Below are 21,293 nucleotides of genomic sequence, written 5' to 3' on the forward strand. Positions count from 1 at the left end.
AAGGTACATTGGTCAATGATATCAAAAGCTTCTGAGGGGTCCTGGAGACCCAACAGGGACACAGTCTTCCTGTCTAGCTTAGGTCATTCTCCAAGGCGACCTCTCTGCAGAAGTCATTCCTTAACCAGGCCTAAATAGTATCTTATTTTCTCATGTTTCTGGGCAGTGAGAGAGTAAAGCCCAAATTAGTTATTTTTTTCTCTAGGATATGGTCCAGGTATGGCAAATTGCATCCCTCCAAAGGTTTTGGACTTCATCTCCCACTATTACGAATAGCCTCAGGCCCTTTAGGAAGGGGCCTGAGGCTGTTAGGAATGGTGGGAGTTGAAGTCCAAAATCCCTGGAGGTCTGAAGTTTGCCCATTCCTGATATAGTCTCACCGTGTACTTTCTGTTTCAGCCTTAGAAGGCATAACAGTCTCAGTTGTATCTTGTTTGTATCTTCCTCTTCTGCAGAACACAGTGGACAAGCTGATAAAGAAGACGAACCTGGCGTTGGTGATCGGCACACACTCCTGGAGGGAGCAGTTTCTCGAGGCCATCACCGTCAGCGCAGGTACAGGGTCCAATCAGCACAGGTACAGGGGACTGAGGGTGGATCACAGTGCACACATACACGGCAAACATTCGATGCTGTTTTTCAACATACAAGACATGCAGAAAGATAGAGGTAATTCATTTTTTTCAATGTTGGCTCCTGGAGGTTGCTTGATTCTGGCCACAGGGGGGAGCTGTCACTTCATCCACTATGACGCCGAGCCTTTGATCATAGTATTTCCTCCTTGTTCTTTGATCTCTGGCATTTTTTATGGTGTTGTAAATTAACTTACCCACTTTAAGGAGTCCCTAATTTCTCTACTTACAGCTCAGCTGTTTTCAAACTGCTTAGGTGAACAGTAAGCTGGGCTGTTAACAATTGGGAGCTCAAACCCAACTCGGGCTTTGAACTTGCCGCCTTCCAGTCAGCAGTGATTTCTGGCTGCTAGGGATTAACCAGCTGTGCTACGGCCTGGCCCATTAATGTGTGGGCTGAAACCCAGAGCAGTTTGATATTCCAGCTGGGTTGATCTCAGCCCCAGAAGCTCTTGAATGTTGTGGTGGCCTTGACAAGGTGAGCCCTCTCCAGGACTTGGAAAAGTATTGGTTTTGGAGTACGACTGCCCTGGCTAGCCTTCACTATTGTTGTAAAAACCAGCAGTCCAGTTTGATGGGGATTCTTGGACTTGTAGTCCCAAAATGAAGCCCTCCCTTTACCCAAGCTCTGATGCAGCCAAGATACATTGAGGTCCCTGCTAAGGAAAACACAGCTTAAAAGAGTAGTGGGTTGTTGTGAGTTTTCTGGGCTGTATGACCATGTTTCTGAAGCATTCTCTCCTGATATTTCTCCTGCATCTATGGCAGGCATTCTCAGAGGTTGTGAGGTCTGTTGGAAACTAGGAAAATCGGGTTTATGTCAGTGGCTCAGTGGATTAAAGGATTGAGCCGCTGAACTTGTTGACCAAAAGGCCGCAGGTTCGAATCCAGGGAGCGGCATGAGCTCCCGCTGTCAGCCCCAGCTTCTGCCAACCTAGCAGTTCAAAAGCATGCAAATGTGAGTATATCAATAGGTACCTCTCCAGCGGGAAGGTAACGGCGCTCCATGCAATCATGCTGGCCACATCACCTTGGAGGTGTATACGGACAACACCGGCCCTTTGGCTTAGAAATGGAGATGAGCACCAACCCCCAGTCGGACATGACTGGACTTTACCTTTACTATATCTGTAGAATGTCCAGGGTGGGAGAAAGAACTCTTGTCTGTTTGAGGTAGGTGTAAATGGTAAATGGCAAACATTTAATGTCATTATACGCTGACAAGACAGACAACTGCAAAGATATGGAATGGGGGACAGTGCCTGGCTCGAGAGCAGTACGTGTGAAAAAGATCTTGGAGTCCTCGTGGACAGCAAGTTAAACATGTGCCAACAATGTGATGTGGTGACAAAATAAGGCAATGGGATTTTGGCCTGCATCAATAGGAGCATAGTGTCTAGATCTGGGGAAGTCATGCTCCCCATGCTCTATTCCGCTTTGGTTAGACCACACCTGGAATATTGTGTCCAATTCTGGGCACCACAATTCAAGAGAGATATTGACAAGCTGGAATGTGTCCAGAGGAGGGCGACTAAAATGATAAAGGGTCTGGAGAACAAGCCCTATGAGGAGCAGCTTAAAGAGCTGGGCATGTTTAGCCTGAAGAAGAGAAGGCTGAGAGGAGATATGATAGCCATGTATAAATATGTGAGAGGAAGCCACAGGGAGGAGGGAGCAAACTTGTTTTCTGCTTCCCTGGAGACTAGGACGTGGAACAATGGCTTCAAACTACCGGATAGGAGATTCCATCTGAACATGAGGAAAAACTCCCTGACTGTGAGAGCCGTTCAGCAGTGGAACTCTCTGTCCTGGAGTGTGGTGGAGGCTCCTTCTTTGGAAGCTTTTAAACAGAGGCTGGATGGCCATCTGTCAGGGGTGATTTGAATGCAATATTCCTGCTTCTTGGCAGGGGGTTGGACTGGATGTCCCATGAGGTCTCTTCCAACTCTTTGATTCTATGATTCTAAATGTTTCAATTGGCCACCTTGATTAGAATTTAATGCCCTGACAGTTTCAAGATGTGGTTTCTTACTGCCTGGGGGAATCCTTTGTTGAGAGGTGATTAACTGTCCCTGATTGTTTCTTGTCTGGAGCTCCCCTATTTTTTGAGTGTTGTTCTTTATTTATTGTTATAGTTTTAGAGTTTTTAAATACTAGAATACAAGTTTTTTTCCTTCACAAGCTCTGAGGATGCCTGCCATAGATGCAGGCGAAACATTAGGAGAGAATGCTTCTGGAACATAGGCATAAAGCCCAGAAAACTCACAACAACCTAGCGATTCCAGCCATGAAAGCCTTTGACAATATGAAAGAGTAGTGCTTATGGACTTCTCTACCGTCATACTCCACAATGTTACTGCGATTTCTCTAGCATATATTCTATCCAGAGGGCTGGATGTGTTAGCTAAGTGCTTCACAGCAACGATGAATTTGCAGCAGCCCTGCCCACACACAGGCTGTTTGGTGCTTGTCTTCACTTGAGATTTCGCAATGGGAGGAAAATGGGTTTTTGAGAGCTATGGATTCCTCCCTCTAGAGATGCAGGTTTTGCATCATTCTGCAATTTCCCCACTGTTTTGCCAGGTGCGTCGCAATCCAGCTGCATCAGGGGAAGAGAGAACAAATCATCATCATTTTCGCACAACCCTCCTCCTTATGCGCTGCTGAAAGGGAGGAAAAGGCCAAGAGTCAGCTGAATACTTAATTCCCTCCTTCTTGAGTTCAACCATTTCAGGCTCTCAAGCTTTGCAACAATGGCCGTGCAGTTTGGAGATGCTGGAGGTTACAATTTGCCCACAAAATAATAAATGGCAATTTGGGGGGGGGGCACCCAAAGAGCTGTAACCCCCTATTCTAGGTGACAGCCCACTTGTAGGTCTAATGGTGTCAGCTTTGAGCAAAAAGATGTTGAACTTCTACATTGATGATTATCAAATTTTACTGCCCTGCCACACATGAATCATAGAATCCTTGAGTTGGAAGAGACCTCATGGACCATCCAGTCCAACCCCCTGCCAAGAAGCAAGAAAATTGCAGTCAAAGCACGCCCGACAGATGGCCATCCAGCCTCTGTTTAAAAGCCTCCAAAGAAGGAGTCTCAACCACACTCAGGGGCAGAGAGTTCCACTGCTGAACAGCTCTCACAGTTAAGAAGTTCTTCCTTAGGTTCAGATGGAATCTCCTTTCTTTCCTGTAGTTTGAAGCCATTGTTCCGCGTTCTCGTGTCCATGGCAGTGGAAAACAAGCTTGATCCCTCCTCCCTATCATTTATTTATTTGTATACCGCCCTTCTCAGCCCTCAGGGCAACAATTCAATGCCCCCAAAAACCATAAAACATTTAAAAACATTAACACACAATATAAAATCACAACAAGAATATTAAAACATAGATCATTTGCATCTCTTAATAATAAACATTGTCCCATTCTCGTCATCCAGTCGTTCCAATTCCTATGTCTTTTACCTTGTATTTTCAAACTCTTGCTCAAACAACCAAGTCTTGACTCTTTTCCAAAATGTTAAGAGGGAGGAGGGCAATCTAATGTCCTCAGGAAGGGTGTTCCATAGCCAAGGGACCACCAATGAGAAGGCCCTGTCTCTCATCCCCACCTAACGTGTTTGTGATGCAGGTGGGATAGAGAGCAGTGCCTCCCCAGACAATCTCAAAGTCCTAGCAGGTTCACCTGCTTGATCCATGGTGCTTGATCCATGGCCCTCATCATGTCTCCTCTCTGTCTTCTCTTCTGCAGGCTAAATATGCACATCTCTTTAAGCCGCTCCTCATAGGGCTTGTTCTCCAGACCCTTGATCATTTTAGTCACCCTTCTTTGGACACATTCCAGCTTAGAGTCAGCATCTCCCCTCAACTGCAGTGCCCAGAATACTGCCTTTATTTTATGTTGGCCAGCTTTTGAGCTTCATTGAATTCTTCATCACTGCCTCCAGATTTCCATGGAAAGCATGCATGTTTGAATGGAAAAATGCATCATATGAACAGCACAGTAGTTCTAGTGCAGGGTTTCCCCTTTTCCGATTACACTATGTAATACTATTTTTAACTAATTAATTAATCAATCTGGGGATTGTACCCTAAACCTTGAGCCAAGTTGGATCTTAGCCTCAGCATTGTAGGCCACAGTTCTGAATCTCCACTACTGAACAGACCACATTTGTGTGTAACATAAGATAAGAGGAAGGCAGTATTCCAGGAGAGACTCAAAGGGCTCACAAAAGACCATCAGAAAACACAGTATTTTCTGTTGGTCTTGGGGGTTCTCTGTGGGAAATTTGGCCCAGTTCTGTCATTGGTGTAGTTCAGAATGCTCTTTGATTGTAGGTGAACTATACATCCCAGCACCTTCAATGACCAAATGTCAAGGTCTATTTCCCCCAAACTTCACCAGTGTTCACATTTGGGCATATTGAATATTCATGCCAAGTTTAGTCCAGATCCATCATTGTTTGAGTTCACGGTGCTCTCTGGATGTAGGTGAACTACAACTCCAAAACTCAAAGTCAATGCCTACCAAACACTTCCCAGTATTTTCTGTTGGTCATGGGAGCTCTGTGTGCCAAAATTAGTTCAATTCTACCGTTGGTGTAGTTCCGAATGCTCTTTGATTGTAGGTGAACTATAAATCCCAGCAATAACAACTCCCAAATGACAAAATCAATCCCGCCCAACCCCACCAGTATTCAAATTTTGGCAAATTAGGTATTTGTGCCCAATTTGGTCCAGTGATTGAAAATACATCCTGCATATCAAATATTTACATTACGATTCATAACAGTTATGAAGTATCAATGAAAATAATGTTATAGTTGGGGGTCATCACAACATGAGGAACTGTATTAAGGGGTCGCGGCATTAGGAAGGTTGAGAACCATTGCTTTAGAAGTAGAAAAAGAGGTTAATGTTGGAATGCTGTGGAATCAACAGCATAGATCTCCTCTACATCATGCGCTATGGCAGTTGCACCCTCTGCTGGCCAAAACCCCAAATGTTAGAAGCTCTGTTCCATTCTGGGTACTCTCTTCTCCCTATTTTATCTTTTGGGAGCGGGGAATATGTGGGGCTGCCTTTGAAGATTGCTGGAGAAACTGTGATTGGTGCAAAAGTCGGTTGCCAGGCTGGAGATGGTTGTAGGGAGCGCATGCTTACTTACTTACTTACTTAGGCGATCCTTCGGATAGTCTTCCAGGATCAGTATTGTGGATCCGTAGGTGGCTGTGGAGTCCTATTCTTGACCTGCATCTTCTCCCACAGTTAGGGCATTGGTTTCCAGGTAGAAGGCGGTACCGGACGGGGTTGGCTTGACCCACCTTCCTCTTGGCACGTTTTTCTCTTTCATCCTCCATTCGTGCCTCTTCAAATTCTGCAGCACTGCTGGTCACAGCTGACCTCCAGTTTGAGCGCTCAAGGGCCAGGGCTTCCCAGTTCTCAGTGTCTATGCCAGAGTTTTTAAGGTTGGCTTTGAGCCCATCTGTAAATCTCTTTTCCTGTCCACCAACATTCTGTTTTCCGTTCATGAGTTTGGAGTAGAGCAACTGCTTTGGGAGACGGTGGTTGGGCATCCGGACAACGTGGCTGGTCCAGTAGAGTTGATGGCGGAGGACCATCACTTCAATCCTGGTGGTCTTTGCTTCTTCCAGCATGCTGACGTTTGTCCGCTTGTCTTCCCAAGACATTTGCAGGATTTTCCGAGGCAGCACTGATGGAATCGTTCCAGGAGTTGCATGTGACGTCTGTAGACAGTCCACATATCGCAGGCATATAGCAGGGTTGGGAGGACAATAGCTTTATAAACAAGCACCTTGGTAACCCTATGGATGACACCCCTATTAAAGCACCTCCACTGGCTGCTGCTCTTTCCAGTTCCAATTCAAGGTGCAGGTTATTACCTACAAAGCCCTATGTATCTTCGTGACCGCATCTCCCCCTATGAACTGGTGTGGGGTGTAAGATCTGCCAAGGAGACCCTCCTCTTGCTCCCACCACCATCACAAGCACAGCGGTTGGGGATGTGGGAGAGGGCCTTCTCGGTGGTGGCCCCCAACTTTGGAACACCCTCCCCAGGGAGATTAGGCTAGTCCCTTCACTGTCCTCCTTTCATAGGGATCTGAAATCCTGGATGTTCCAACAAGCATTTGAGAATGACTAGTCCCTACTTACAAATGCCCAGCCCCTAGCACTCCAGATAGTACTCTGTTCTCTGCACTTCTTCCAGTCCCCGGCCCTATACTATGCTGTTTTGCACTATCCCATGCCCAGTCCTCGTTATACCCTGACCATGCCCATCTTAGTATTCTGGTTATAGGTATTTGTTGTGTATTGTTTGAGTGAGTTTTAATGCTGCTGTTTTATACCCTTACATTTTATTTAATTGTGTTTTATTTTATTGTTCTGCTTTGCTATGCTTTATTTTAATCGGTTTTTGTTTTTAATGGATTGTTTTGTTTTGATGTTCTGTGGACATTTTGTCCCAAATGTAAGCCACCCAGAGTCCAATGTATTGTCAAAGGCTTTCATGGCTGGAGTGGCTGGATTGTAGTAGCTTTTCCAGACTGTATGGCTGTAGCAGTAGATAGGAGAGATAATACCAAGAGCGATCCTTTCTCGGAAGCAGAAAAGTATGTTTATTTTCAGCTGAGACTCTGGCATGGAATTACGTCCAAAAGCCAACCAGAGTGAGGATAAAGGCGTTGACTTTCCCTTTTATACATCTTCAAATGCAGGCAAACAAAGAAACATGCTTCTTGTGCCATCGTGCCTGGGGCTATAACTCTTAGTGAAAGAGACATGGACGTGACATCTTTCCCCCAGGGGATTGCTTCTTGCCCTCCTTTAGGAAAACTGGAACTCCCAAGGACCAAAACACTGTAGATAACTCAAAATAGGTTTTTATTGTTCACAAAGAGTTATCCCTTTAAAGCAATAATTGGAACTTTCAAAGGGGGGTAAAGGAAATATACATTACAGTCTCTGTGCCAAGTTTAGGTCCAAGGAATTTTGCAGCTGAGAAGCTTTTCCAGGTTCCTCTTTCTCAATGGCTGTGAATATCAGAATAATCACAACCCCAATTCCAATGGCCTATATTTTGAAGGCACAAAGCCTTCCTCTGGTGCCAAAGAACTGGTTTGAAAGCGCTTGAGACTTCTCAACGTCATCCAGGTTGATCTGAACATGAAGCATGTCTCAAGGGCAAAAACCTCAGAATTGGTGCTGAGAGGTAACTTAATCAAGGGCTTCAGAGCCAAGTCTCTCTCTCATGTCAATCTGATAGAAAGTTTGATGGTGGAATGGAAAAGGAAACACTGTCCTGCTCTCTAGGAAGAGGTGGGGCCAAACAATTGAGCAGGAGGGGCAATTCAACTGGTGCAAACAACATTGATTGACAGCTATAAAAACCAATCAACCCAACTGTACCTTTACAGGGTAAAAAGGGAAAATCAGGCATGATACAACAGTTTAAATCCTGCAACTTACAGTTTTACATATAGGTGGTGCCACTCGCACTGTCACACTTCTACATATGTAATATAACCACTACATAACTTTAGCATCATAGAAATATCAAATTATACCTTCTACATGCAAGGGGCATGTCTATATATTTTTTCTAAAGCAGCTTACAGCAAGTTAGAGATAGGATTCAGCTTAGATCCATCAAGAGGCCTACTTTTGACCTGTGAGGAGGGAGGGAGAGAAACTCCTCACTTTTTACCTCTATTTGTGCCAGGCCTTTCTTATCTCCCCCCTCCTGGTATGTTCACCCTCCTCTTGCCTGTGCTTTGGACACAGATCCTTCCGCATCCCTTTAGTCCTGTCAGCTTGGCTTCCTAATACAGAGAGAACTTGATTTTTTTCTACATTTCAGTGCTTGTAATGTATATACAATATATGTATAAATATCTATATCTCCACATCATGGCCATACTCTAGAAGTATTCTCTCCTGACGTTGTGAGTTCTGATGGAAACTAGGAAAATTGGGTTTATATATCTGAAGAGCTGAGTTGATTTTCATGAAGGCACATGCTAAAATAAATCTGTGACAAAGAAGACTAGTTAAGGAAGCCTCTGACAATGTGGACGACAGTAACATTAAATTATGCCTGTGCAGGCAGTCCCCAAGTTATGAACAAGATAGGTTCTGTAGGTTTGTTATAGAAGTCGGATCAGGTACATTTTCTTAACTATGAGTCATTTGTAAGCTGGATGTTTGTAACTCGGGGACTGCCTGTATATGTCAGTTGGCAACCTTATTAGGCTATTTCTATGAAAGCACTGCATCTGTTGACATCATCACCAGTCTCTGATCCAGGCTTGTCCCTTTCCTAGGCGATGAGGAAGATGAGGAAGATGGGCGCGAGGAACGGCTGCCCTCCTGCTTCGACTATGTAATGCACTTCCTCACCGTCTTCTGGAAGGTCCTGTTTGCCTGCGTGCCACCCACCGAATACTGGAATGGCTGGGCCTGCTTCAGTGTCAGCATCCTGGTCATTGGGCTTCTGACCGCCCTCATCGGAGACTTGGCCTCCCACTTTGGCTGCACCGTCGGCCTCAAGGACACCGTCAACGCTGTTGTCTTTGTGGCCCTGGGCACATCCATTCCGGGTATGACAAACCATCCATATTGGGATAGCTTAAAGGTTGTAAAGCTCTGTTTACAAAAGTTAACCTTGAAAATGTGGAATGCCGACTATTGTTGTGGTTTGTAAAAAGTAACTTTTTCCTCCCCCCCCCCCCCCCACCCCTCAGGGCAGATTGGGGATGTAGGAAGAGGGATGAATTGACAATTAATTTAACCACCACTACTCCCCTCTGCCCCTGGTGACGCAATGAGTTACACCTCTGAGCTGCTGAACTTGCTGACTGAAAGGTTGGCAGTTCAAATCTGGAGAGTGGAGTGAGCTCCCAGTGTTAGCCCCAGCTTCTACCAACCTAGCAGTTTGAAAACATGCAAATGTGAGTAGTTCAATAGGTACTGCTTTGGTGGGAAGGTAACGACGCTCCATGCAGTCATGCTGGACACATGACCTTGGAGGTGTCTATGGACAATGATGGTTTTTTGGCTTAGAAATTGAGATAAGCGCCATTTTGGACACCCAGAGTCAGACATGGCTAGACTTAATGTGAAAGGGATACCTTTACCCAGGCATGTAGCCAGGGGGAGGGGCTTGGGGGGCTTCAGCCCCCCCCCCCCCCAATTTTCATGGTGGTTCGCGAAAAGGCCTTACTGGTGCATTATTTAAACTGTTATGTTTATTCATATCATGATCTGATCACCATACTCAATATATCCCATATGCATGGGGGTATTGGGGTAATGATACAAAAGGTTTGCTAGGCTAGACCCTCTTTCACTCAGACTCAGCCCCCCCCGAAGCTCAGCCCCCCCGAACCCCCCCTGAAATTTTTTAGCCCCCCCCCCCCCCAAACGAAATCCTGGCTATGGGCCTGCTTTAACCTTTACTTTTTACTCCTCTCTACTTGGGATACCCTAACTCCTTGAAGATGCCTGATCTCAGAATTTAAGCATGATCAGACCTGGTAAGGATGATAAGAAGACTACCAGGTTATACTAGGTGCTGAGGCTCCCTTTGGGCAATGGTCAACCTCCTCAAAATTGTAGGATAGGGCTTTCTATAAGTCAAAGTTGACTCGAAGGCCTGGAACAACAGCAAGTGTGAAATTATGCTAGATGAGAAAATGGGCATCTTCCCCTGATTGGCGTACAAGTTCCATCATCCTGAATGACTGCCAGATAGGAATGGTGGGAGTTGCAGACATCAACATTAGAGGATCAAAAGCAGGGGACCACTTAACAGACAGTCCCCCACATTTGAGGTTGGAAAAGGCATCTAGTTGTTTCCCTGGAAGTCCTTCTCCGCCCTCAGGGTTTCCTGCCTTTTCTCACATCTCCTCCTTGTGTCTCTCCTCTCTCCACAGACACCTTTGCCAGCAAAGTGGCTGCCCTCCAGGACCAGTGCGCCGATGCATCCATCGGCAACGTGACGGGCAGCAATGCGGTCAACGTCTTCCTCGGCATCGGCGTGGCCTGGTCCGTGGCCGCCATTTACTGGGCCTTCAAAGGCAAAAACTTTGAGGTGCAGACGGGCACTTTGGCCTTCTCCGTCACCCTCTTCACCATCTTCGCCTTTGTTTGCATCAGCGTCCTCATGTACCGCCGCCGGCCGCACATAGGAGGGGAGCTGGGGGGACCCCGAACCGCCAAAATCCTCACCGTCTGCCTCTTCCTGGGCCTTTGGTTCCTCTACATCCTCTTTGCCAGCCTTGAAGCATACTGCCACATCAAGGGCTTCTGAGGGAACCACCCATCCATGGTGTGGACCAGGACACAAGAGAAAAAAAAAACTCTGGATACGGGAAGGCCTCTTCGCCAAAGGATCGCTCCTTCCCACCCCAGCTTCCCGAGCATCCTTTCTTTCCATTTGAAACTTCCATACCTGTGAGACAAAAATTGCCTTCTCTCTGCACCTCTAAGCTTCCTCTTGCTCTCCAGGTAAAGAGGAAGACTGCACAATGGGCAGAAAGACTCCATTCAGAAAGCCATGGCCCTGAATTTGCCTCGCAAGACCGTGACGGGGGAGTCTCAGCGGTCTCTCATTCATCATGTCGCCCAAAATGACACCTGATTTGATGCATCTAACAACAGCCCTCCTGCACCACATTGTTATTGGCATTTCCTCCATTGTTCCAATGTTCTCCCTTCTGATCTGACTGTCACGAGGGCCTCTCTCTCACATCGGACCAAATGTGCAAGCCAAGAAGGATGGGCCGGGGTGATGTTTTAACCCCTGGTTGTTGCCCATCCTGACCAAAGGACCCTCTAATATGTCTGCTAAGTCACCTTCAATGGTTCTATCTTTTGACGACACCTAGAACCACGAAAGCAGAGGGACACTGAGGTTCTCTCCTTCAAATGTTTACTTATGATCAGCCTCGTCCTTCTCTTATTGAGCTCGGAGAGGCATATGCGGGGTGGGAGGTGGACTTCCCATAGCAGTGACGTGATGGAGTTTTGCCATTTTCTTCTCTTCTCTTTCTCTATCTCTCTCTCTTTTAATATTTGACATTTTCAATTGTCTTCTTGTGATTTAAAAAAAACTGAGTTGGGGTTACATTCAAGTCGAAGGGACCAGCGACCGGCTCCATCTTGCTCAAGGTCGATGCATCAAAAAGGAAAGAACTTTGAACTCAACGCAGCCCCAATTCTGGAATTTCTGAAGGTGGGCGGATGGACAGATGGATGGACAAGGCAAAATGTTTCCTGGGTTTTGTTTTGTTTGTTTTGGTGAGGTTGTGCACATGAGCAGTGACTTTGGTTGGAACAACCGTTTTAACGCTTTTAACTCTTGCTTTGCTCTCTGTGACATGAAAGATGTTCAATTAATTGTCTGTACCCTTTATTAATGGAGGAAAACACCCTCCCTTTTTTAATTTCCCCCAGCATTTAGTGTGGTGGCCTTTCTGCTCCTTCCATAGGATGTCTTTGTCTCTCCCTTCCTACCCCTTGTAAGAACTATATCCTCTTTAGGAAGAAAACTTGGGGGTATTTTCCCTGTAAGTTGGTTACTCTTGGAAAAGTGGGTGTTTTTGGACTAACACTGGTCGTCCTCGTTGGGAGAATTTGAGGTTTAGAGTCCAAAAATTTAATGTTTTTTCTCTGCTCTGTTGTATGAGTATCACACATGGAATGAGTAAGGATTTGGGAAACTCCTATTTCATGGGATTGGTGACATCAGTACGGGAAGTTCCATATAATCCATCCAATCCAATCTGGTTTTTTTCCCCCTTGATGTGCTCAGAAAGGAGAAAAGACCCTTAAGCCAAATGTAGGAACCGAGCCTGCAAATTTGCTGCAAGTGTTAAAATGTGATGGATGTCCTCTTATAATGACATAACATGAGACTTGGACAAGAGTCGAGGATATTGACTCAAGACCACATGGTTTATCTGATTTTTCTCCCTCATTTTCTCTCCCCAGGCAGCTGATTTTTTCTCTCTCTGGAGCAAACGTTTTGTCTAGACTTGTGTTAAAGTCAGCTACTGGGTGTTTTGATTCCCTGTTCTGTCAGACCTTTTTCTACAAGTAAACAAGCTTCTCTGCTTGCTTGTGAGAACAAAAAAATTGAACATCAGCCTTCACCCCGAATCACTTGTAGATACAGTTAAAGGAAGTACAGCCAACAGCAGTCAGGAGATATAAGAAGTGGAGCAACTATATATCATGAAGGGTCAGGAGAAGGCAAAGCACCCAGACCAAGTGACTTCAGTGTTTGGTGATGGAGCAACAATGGAAGCCATCATTTGTAGACGAAGGGTACCTTTTTATTTGAAATTGTGGGCATATTCAGACAAAGATTGTAGCTTGGAGGAGTTGTGCTGCTGCTCGAAGGTTGTCTAATATGCAAGGCCCTTCTTTATACATGATTTCAGCAGTCCAACTTGTTGTCTTTCTGTGGATGGTGAACAAAAGGAGAGTATGCTCATGTATTTAATAAACAGAACAGCACTTTTCAGAATTATGCCACAAATTGAGGTCCCTGATCAGAAAATATTCTGTTAGGGACACCATGTTATCAAAAGATATTATGGATACAGAGACATTCTATATGTATATACAGAGGCGGCTCAACCCATTATGCAAAGTAAGCATTTGCAATATAGTTGATTTTGCCCAGGGGCGCTCTTGAGGCGCTCTTGGGGGAAAATAGACCTTGACATATGCGAGTTGTAGTTACTGGGATGTATAGTTCACCTACAATCAAAGAGCATTCTGAACTCCATCAATGATGGAATTGAACCAAATATGGCACACAGAACTCCAACGATGAAGAGAAAATATATATCAGTGATTGGGTGGGGGGGGGGCAAAATACTGTTTGCTTACCGTTGAAAATTACCTAGGGCCGCCTCTGTATATATATCTTGTATATACACATTCCTGATATACATACATACATACCTGATATGTGTGTATGTATGACCCAGTGGTGCAATAGATTAAACCCTTGTGCTGGCAGGACCGAAGACTGATATCTCGCAAGTTCAAGTCCGAGGAGAGCATGCATGAGCTCCCTCTGTCAGCTCCGGTTACCCATGCAGGGACATGAGAGAAGCGTCCCACAAGGATGGTAAAATAGCAAAACATCCAGGTGTCCCCTGGGCAACGTCCTTGCACACAGCCAGTTCTCTCACACCAGAAGTGACTTGCAGTTTCTCAAGCCATTCCTGACATGGAAAAAACCTCTGATATATGTGTGTGTGTGCACGCATGCATGTGTGTTTGTATGTATATATGTATATATTTGTGTGTGTGTATGTATATGTATGTATGTACACACACACATATACACAAGGCATATATATATATATAGAGAGAGAGAGAGAGATGGATATATATATATATATATATATATATATATATATATATAAATTTGTTAGGGGCATCCAACGAGGAAACAAAACTCAAAAAACCCCCAACGAAACTTAACCAAAATCCCCATGCCCATAACACAACCCACAAGGTACAAACATACCTACTCAAAATGAAAAACAACACAACACACTCACAAAACGGCAAAACAACAAAACTCAAAAATCCCCCAACGAAACTTAACTAACATCCCCGTGCCCATAACACAACCCACAAGGTACAAACATATATACTCAAAATGAAAAACAACACAACAACACACTCACAAAACGGCAAAAGAACAAAACTCAAAGATCCCCCAACGAAACTTAACTAACATCCCCGTGCCCATAACACAACCCACAAGGTACAAACATATATACTCAAAATGAAAAACAACACAGCAACACACTCACAAAACGGCAAAAGAACAAAACTCAAAAAAACCCCAACGAAACTTAACCAAAATTCCCATGCCCATAACACAACCCACAAGGTACAAACATATCTACTCAAAATGAAAAACAACACAACACACTCACAAAACGGCAAAACAACTGAGCATGCGCATTGGCGCCCAGCTGCAAGTTCCATCGCGCGCACACATGGCCTTCCGGCCAACGTTCCCTCTGCGGAAACCATGCCCACTCCAAGCCCCGCCGCGCCGCTTCCCGCACACACACACACCCTGCCGCACACACACGCAACCCCACTCCCCCCGCCGCCGCACACACACACGCAACCCCACTCCCCCCGCCGCCGCACACACACACGCAACCCCACGCTCCATCACTCCCCTGCCCCCATCTTACCTACTTTTACTTCAGGCCACCTCCAAACCCCACCCCGCCCCTTCCCGCCCTGTCAAAATCTAGGAAAGACAGGAAGGAAGGAAAGAAGGAAGGAAGATAAAGGGAGGTAAAGAAAAAGGGGGAAGGAAGGAAAGTTAGAGGAAGAAGAAAAGGAAAGGAAAGATGGAAGGAAAGAAAAGAGAGACAGCAGAAGAGAAAGAAAAAGGGGGAAGGAAGGAAAGAGATAGAGAAAGAAGAGGAGAAGGAAAGATAGGAAGGAAGGAAGGAAGGAAGGAAGGAAGGAGGGAGGGAGGGAGGGAGGGAGGGAGGGAGGGAGGGAAAGAAGGAGAGAAAGAGGGAAGGTTGGCCACAGCAACACGTGGCGGGTAAAGGTTGTTATTTCTATTATTGTTATTATGCTATTGTTCCTATGAGACCCTTTTAGGGGGAATAATGGGAGAGGTGTCAGGTCCCAGAGGCAATGCATTGCATTATTGTTATTGTTATGATGGTGGTGAAATAAAAGGAAATAAAAAGAGAAAGAAGGAAGCAAACAGGGAGGGAAGAAAGGCAAAGGAAGAAAGGGGGAGGGAATGAAGGAAAGAGAGAAGGATGAAACCAAGTAGTGAAAGAAGGAAAGAAAGAAAGAGGTAGAGAAGGAAGAAAGTAGAGAAAGGGGGAGGAAAAGGGGGAAGGAATAGGTAGGGACCTCTCTTTCATAATAGTCCAGATATCTACCTCAACTTTGATAAGTTTTACTATAGGCCACAGCAACGCGTGGCAGGGCACAGCTAGTGTATATATATATATATATATATATATATATATATATATATATATATATATCCATACATGGGTGGATCAAAACATTTTGCCTCCTATGTCATAAAAACATAACAAATGAACATATAACAGCGGAAGTTGCTACAGATCATAGCCTGAACTGTTCTCTACACAAAACTACCATTCAACAAATTCACCATCAACTTGTACAACTTTGCGCCATCGTTTAATCCAGGCATCAAAACCATTTTGGAAATATTCAGGGTTTGGCTTCGTGACCCATGATTTTAAAGATGTTTTAACGTTATTCAAGTCATTAAATCTGAAACCATGTAGGTTGTCTTTCAGAGGTCAAAACAGGTAAAAGTCAGAAAGGGCAAAACCATAAACATTCTTCAAGCAACGATGGATTTCCTTAGGTGCACAACCTTCTTTTGCCAGAAATTCAATGACAACTCTCTTTTAGCTTCAGATTCATGGTTCTAATCAGTCAATCAGAAAAAGAAAAGACTATTTCAGTAGAATAAGGTTACCTCTATCACATCACGCATAAATAGTCTAGTAGCTGTGACAGAAATAAAAGTTAAAGTGATGGAGGCATTACTTTTTGATCCACCCTTCAAATTACCACAATCCTCCTTCCAAGCAACAACACCAAGTGTTAAAGGTCACCAATGGTTTGTTCTCCCTAGTCATACAACTGAACTCCATAAGAAGTAAGCATTGTGAAGATTCAGCATCCTTCCCTGTTGATTGAGTATGGTGAAGAATGGTCAACAGAAGGGATGAGCAAACTTGGGCCCTCCAGGTGTTTTGGATTTCAACTCCCACAATTCCTAACCGACCAATAGGAATTGTGCGAGTTGGAGTACAAAGCACCTGGAGGGCCCAAGTTTGCCTATGCCTGGTCTACAACAGAATGTCTGTTTAAGGTGTCCAAATACTCAGAAGGCTCCTGGCCACATGTCTTAAAGGAGAACCAAGCTTAACCCATTACCTTGGTTGCTATTATTTGCACCAAGAAGCCCCTTTTGATGAAAGCATTTACCACAACTGAGGACTATGGCATAACTCTGCAGCAGTGGTAGTTCCATGACAGGACTACATTTTTTCAAAGTCCCACCTGATGTGGGAAAAAGCAATGGAAAACCAGGTTTTTTGCACAAATACAAGTCCCCCATAGCAACACAGTATGCCATTTCTCCATCTGGTTTCACTTCAAATCTTGGGGTGTTTAGAGATGTGTTTTCTACAGCCCTGAATGGAATGTTTATTATTTATTATTTTATTTACAGTATGCTTTTCACACCCCTAGGGGGAGCCCCCGGTTGCGCAGTAGGTTAAAGCAATGAGCTACTGAGCTTGTTACCCGAAAGGTTGCAGGTTTGATTCCAGGGAGCGGCGTGAGCTTCCGCTGTCAGCCCTAGCTTCTGCCAACCTAGCAGTTCGAAAACATACAAATGTGAGTAGATCAATAGGTACCCCTTCTGCAGGAAGGTAACGGCACTCCATGCAGTCATGCTGGCCACATGACCTTGGAGGTGTCTACGGACAACGCCGGCTCTTCGGCTTAGAAATGGAGATGAGCACCACACCCCAGAGTCAGACATGACTGGACTTAATGTCAGGGGACAACCTTTACCTTTAGGGGGACTCAAAGGGGTTTACACATAGATAATGGCAAAATTCAATGCCTTACAACTACAATAGTAAAACCACACGTTAGACATAAATCATATTAAAACATCAACACAGTCATTAAAACCATAAAACAATCTCATCAGTCGAGTTGCCGTTCCAGTTCTTGTCCCTCTAAAAAGCTGCATACATCAATTGTCTGAAGGCCTGGTCCCAGAATAGTGATTTTAATTTTTTTTCTAAAGGTCAGGAGAGAGGGAGCAGATCTTACCTCCTTTGGGAGTGTGTTCCATAGGCAGGGGCCACATCCGAGAAGGCTCTGCTCCTCATCTCCGCTAGCCGCATTTGTGCCGTTGACGGGAGCGAGAGCAGGGCCACCCCGGATGAGCTTAAATTGCAATCATGACAATGTCCTAGGTTGGTTAACTTATTGGGAAGTCCATATGCAAGGAGGCCAATTGGCTATCTGTTGGGGTTTGCTCTTCTTCTCAGCCATAATAATCTCCGAAGTAGGCATCAAGGGCTGAGATGGGATTCTGAATGGGAGAAACCAAATTCTGTTCCTACAAGGCACATCATGAGAACTTCGCCTTGGGGCATCGCCTTGGCATTTTAAAGCATGTGGAATTTGGACAATAGAGACATTAAAGAAGGAAGAAGCCTTTCTGAAGAAGAACTGTCAGCTTGAGGCTTCAAATGACCACAATCCTCCTTCCAAGCAACAACATCAAGTGTTAAAGGCCAGCCATGTTCACCGATGGTTTGTTCTCTCCAGTCATATAGCTGAACTCCATAAGAAGTAAACAAACGGGTTGTGAAGATGCAGCATCCTTCCCTGTTGATTGAATATGACTATGGTAAACTAATGGTCTACAGCAGGCATGGGCAAATTTGGGTCATCCAGGTGTTTTGGACCTACTGGCTGTTAGGAATTGTGAGAGTTGGAGTCCAAAACACCTGGAGGACCCAAATTTGCCCATGCCTGGACTACAGCAATAGTGATGCTGATGTTGTTCCAAAGCTGTAAATGAATGGTAGATGTTTTTCCAGCCTGAAATATCCTGGCTTCCTCTCAGTTTCTGGCAAATGTTGACTTTGCTTAATTGGTGTTGGTAAACGTAAGGAGCCTTGTGTTGGCTTCCTTCTTAACATAAGGAACCTTGTAAACATTTCCTTAACTTAAAGAGCCATTGAATCTGATAATGTAAGCATGTTTTCCCCCCAAAAGTTAACATTTTCACAGGTCATCGGCAACTTTTAATTACAGTCCATGAATTCTTCACCTTCTCCTTGTAGTTTTCCAGAAAAAGGGGCCTGAGGCTGTTAGGAATTGTGGGAGTTGGAGTCCAAAACACCTGGAGAGCCCAAATTTGCCCATGCCTGATCTACAGCAATGGTGAAGAATGGCTGTTTAAGGTGTCCAAATACTCAGATGGCTCCTGGCCATATGTCTACGAGGAGAACCAAGCTTAACCTATTACTTTCGTTGCTATTATTTGCACCGAAGAGACACAAGCCATTACAGTTGATGGGGGTAAAGTGGGGCTGGCAAGCTGCATACAGTTCCCAGGACCATTTTTGTAAACATAAGAGACCCAGAGGTCAATAAATTTATATTCTCTCCTATTTTATTTGCTCTGAAAATGCCATCATAGGCTGTCATTACATGATGATAAGGTACAGGTCAAGGTGAAGAGGTTAAATCAAGGAAAAAGGCATCCTTCTCCTTGCAGTTCAGATCAAACAACTCCCTTTGATATTTCTTGCATTGACAGGTAAATCTTGTTTTGCTTTAGTGGCCCATTTTGACCTGTATGAGGAGGCTAGCCAAATGGCTAGTTTTGGTAGCCTGAACCTAGGTATTTTAAAAGCAGGAAGGTCAATGAGGCTTCACCCTTTTGGTGAATCTGGCCTAGGTTTTGCTTTCAAAGGAACCAGTCAAAGTTCAGTACCTTGAATGGGTTCAGCACCTGGGAACAGCAGAAATGATTGATATATGGTAAGATGTATGCCTAGTTTCCAACAGACCTCACAACTTCTGGGGATTGTCGAAGGCTTTCATGGCCGGAATCACTGGGTTGTTGTAGGTTTTTTCAGGCTGTATGGCCATGGTCTAGAGGCATTCTCTCCTAGAGATTCTCTCCTAGGAGAGAATGTCTCTAGACCATGGCCATACAGCCCAAAAAAACCTACAACAACCCAACTTCTGGGGATGCCTGCCATAGATGTGGGCGAAAGGTCAGGAGAGAATGCTTCTGGAACATGGTCATACAGCCCGGAAAACTCACAACAACCCAATGTTGCATTTGTTCGATACTTGGGTCCATCACTCCATTCCTTTTGTCTCACTCTCCTCAACCAAACACAGATGCCCGGCTTCTACAAGGGTTGAATGAAAAGTAATGCCTCCACCTTCGCTACTTGGGTTTGGATGGGAATATTTTAATAAATCAAACGCAGAATAATCCTTAGAATGTGCTCTTTAACTACCACTATTCACTTTTCCACATAATCACCAGACAATTGGATACATTTCTGCCAACAATGAACAAGTTTTCTGAAGCCATCACGGAAGAAGTCGACACTCTGTTTCTTTAACCCATCGTGCACAGATCTTCTGATAGCCAAGCAAAGCAATAATGTTATCCACACATTCTTGTGAAATGCTGATTATGGTTGAAATTTCTCTATGAGTGATAAGAACATCATCCTGAATCCATCTGTCAACCTTTTGCTTGTGAAACTTGGTGGTTGCTGTCACAGGACATCCAATTCTTTGTTTGTCACGCAAGTCAGATGTTCCCACCTCAACATCTTTAAACTTACTTGCCCAACAATGCACAGTACTCAGATCAACACAATCACCATAAACAGCTTGCATTCTCTGATGAATCTCTTTTGGGGTGACATCTTCTGCTGTCAATAATTCAATGACTGCACGTTGCTTAAGTCGCATTGACTGACCATCTGCGCAGGGTTCCATACTTCACACTTTAACAACACAACCGTTCAATGCTAAGGCTTCCCGCTAAAATGGAACTGTAGAGGAGAGTCTACTGAACAAGCCAGTACCTGCTGCATACCAGTAATGCCATCTATTGAGGAGTTACGAAGGTGGAGGCATTACTTTTCATTCAACCCTTGTAAGTAAGATGCAAACTCTTTGTATCTCTTTTCAAATATGGAGGCACATTTGCCTCAAAGGTGCAAAGGCAAAAGACACAATAATCCCATGGTTTGGAGTCCTTTTAAAAAACGGATCCTTTCTCTCTCCTACTTATCGCCATTTGACTTTCTTAAGAAACCCCCAAATGTGGGAACAATTTTCTTTTTCATCCCAGGGTTGTAGAAATGTGAAACTAGTTTGGAGGGTGGGTTTGGGTGGAATGAAATGTGGTGTTTTTAATATCTGGGTTTCTTAATGCTTTTTCCTCTTTGGCACGGGAAGGAAGAGAACTTTCAGGCTCAAAAAGACTTTGTATCTTCTTGCTGCTTGGCAGTACAGGGGCACAACGGAGCAAAAAAAGAAGAAAATCTTTCCCTAGCAAACGTCTTTCTTTTTTTTTCTGTCACTTTGTCTCTTTCTAATTTTTACATTTTTTCAAAAAATCATAGTTCTTTGTCTTTTTCTAGATTTTTCCCGCTTCTTCCTTTTGCCGACAAACACACATTGACAAATGATCTTCTTTTGCAAAGTTTGCATGATGCCCTTTAGGTGGAAACAAACAATTCGTGAATACGTTTGGTTCTGAAGTGGGAAGTAAACCCTTAAATCTCACTGAGTGTGGTTATTTCCGAGACCAATGTCACTTTGACTTTGTAGATCGGTACTTTTTTTTCAGATAGCATCATTTGCACAAGACCTTGGCAAATGGAAAATTCATGTATGCTAAATAATGCACATTTCAAGTAGCTGAAATGCCTAAAATATAGCTTAAGGCATGAAGGAAATCCAATGTAAAAAAAAAAGGGTCAAGTGGAGGGGTGAGGAAAGGAAAGGATGGCAA

At 44.4% G+C, this 21,293-nt stretch overlaps 1 protein-coding gene across 2 annotated transcripts in view; it reads left to right on the plus strand.

Annotated features, from left to right (window-relative positions):
• LOC132780191 (sodium/calcium exchanger 2) overlaps positions 1–13,181 on the plus strand; it is a 144,751-nt gene extending 131,570 nt beyond the window's left edge. For both annotated transcript variants that reach the window (XM_060783763.2, XM_060783762.2), the window contains exons 6-8: positions 456–555; positions 8,974–9,249; positions 10,585–13,181. In XM_060783763.2, the coding sequence (XP_060639746.2) occupies positions 456–555; positions 8,974–9,249; positions 10,585–10,961 (753 nt within the window). In that variant the 3' untranslated portion in view covers positions 10,962–13,181. The remainder of the gene's footprint in view (positions 1–455; positions 556–8,973; positions 9,250–10,584) is intronic.
• The last annotated feature ends 8,112 nt before the right edge of the window (positions 13,182–21,293 follow it).

Source organism: Anolis sagrei, chromosome X (genome assembly GCF_037176765.1).
Source record: "Anolis sagrei isolate rAnoSag1 chromosome X, rAnoSag1.mat, whole genome shotgun sequence".
NCBI classification, from domain to species: Eukaryota; Metazoa; Chordata; class Lepidosauria; order Squamata; family Dactyloidae; genus Anolis; species Anolis sagrei.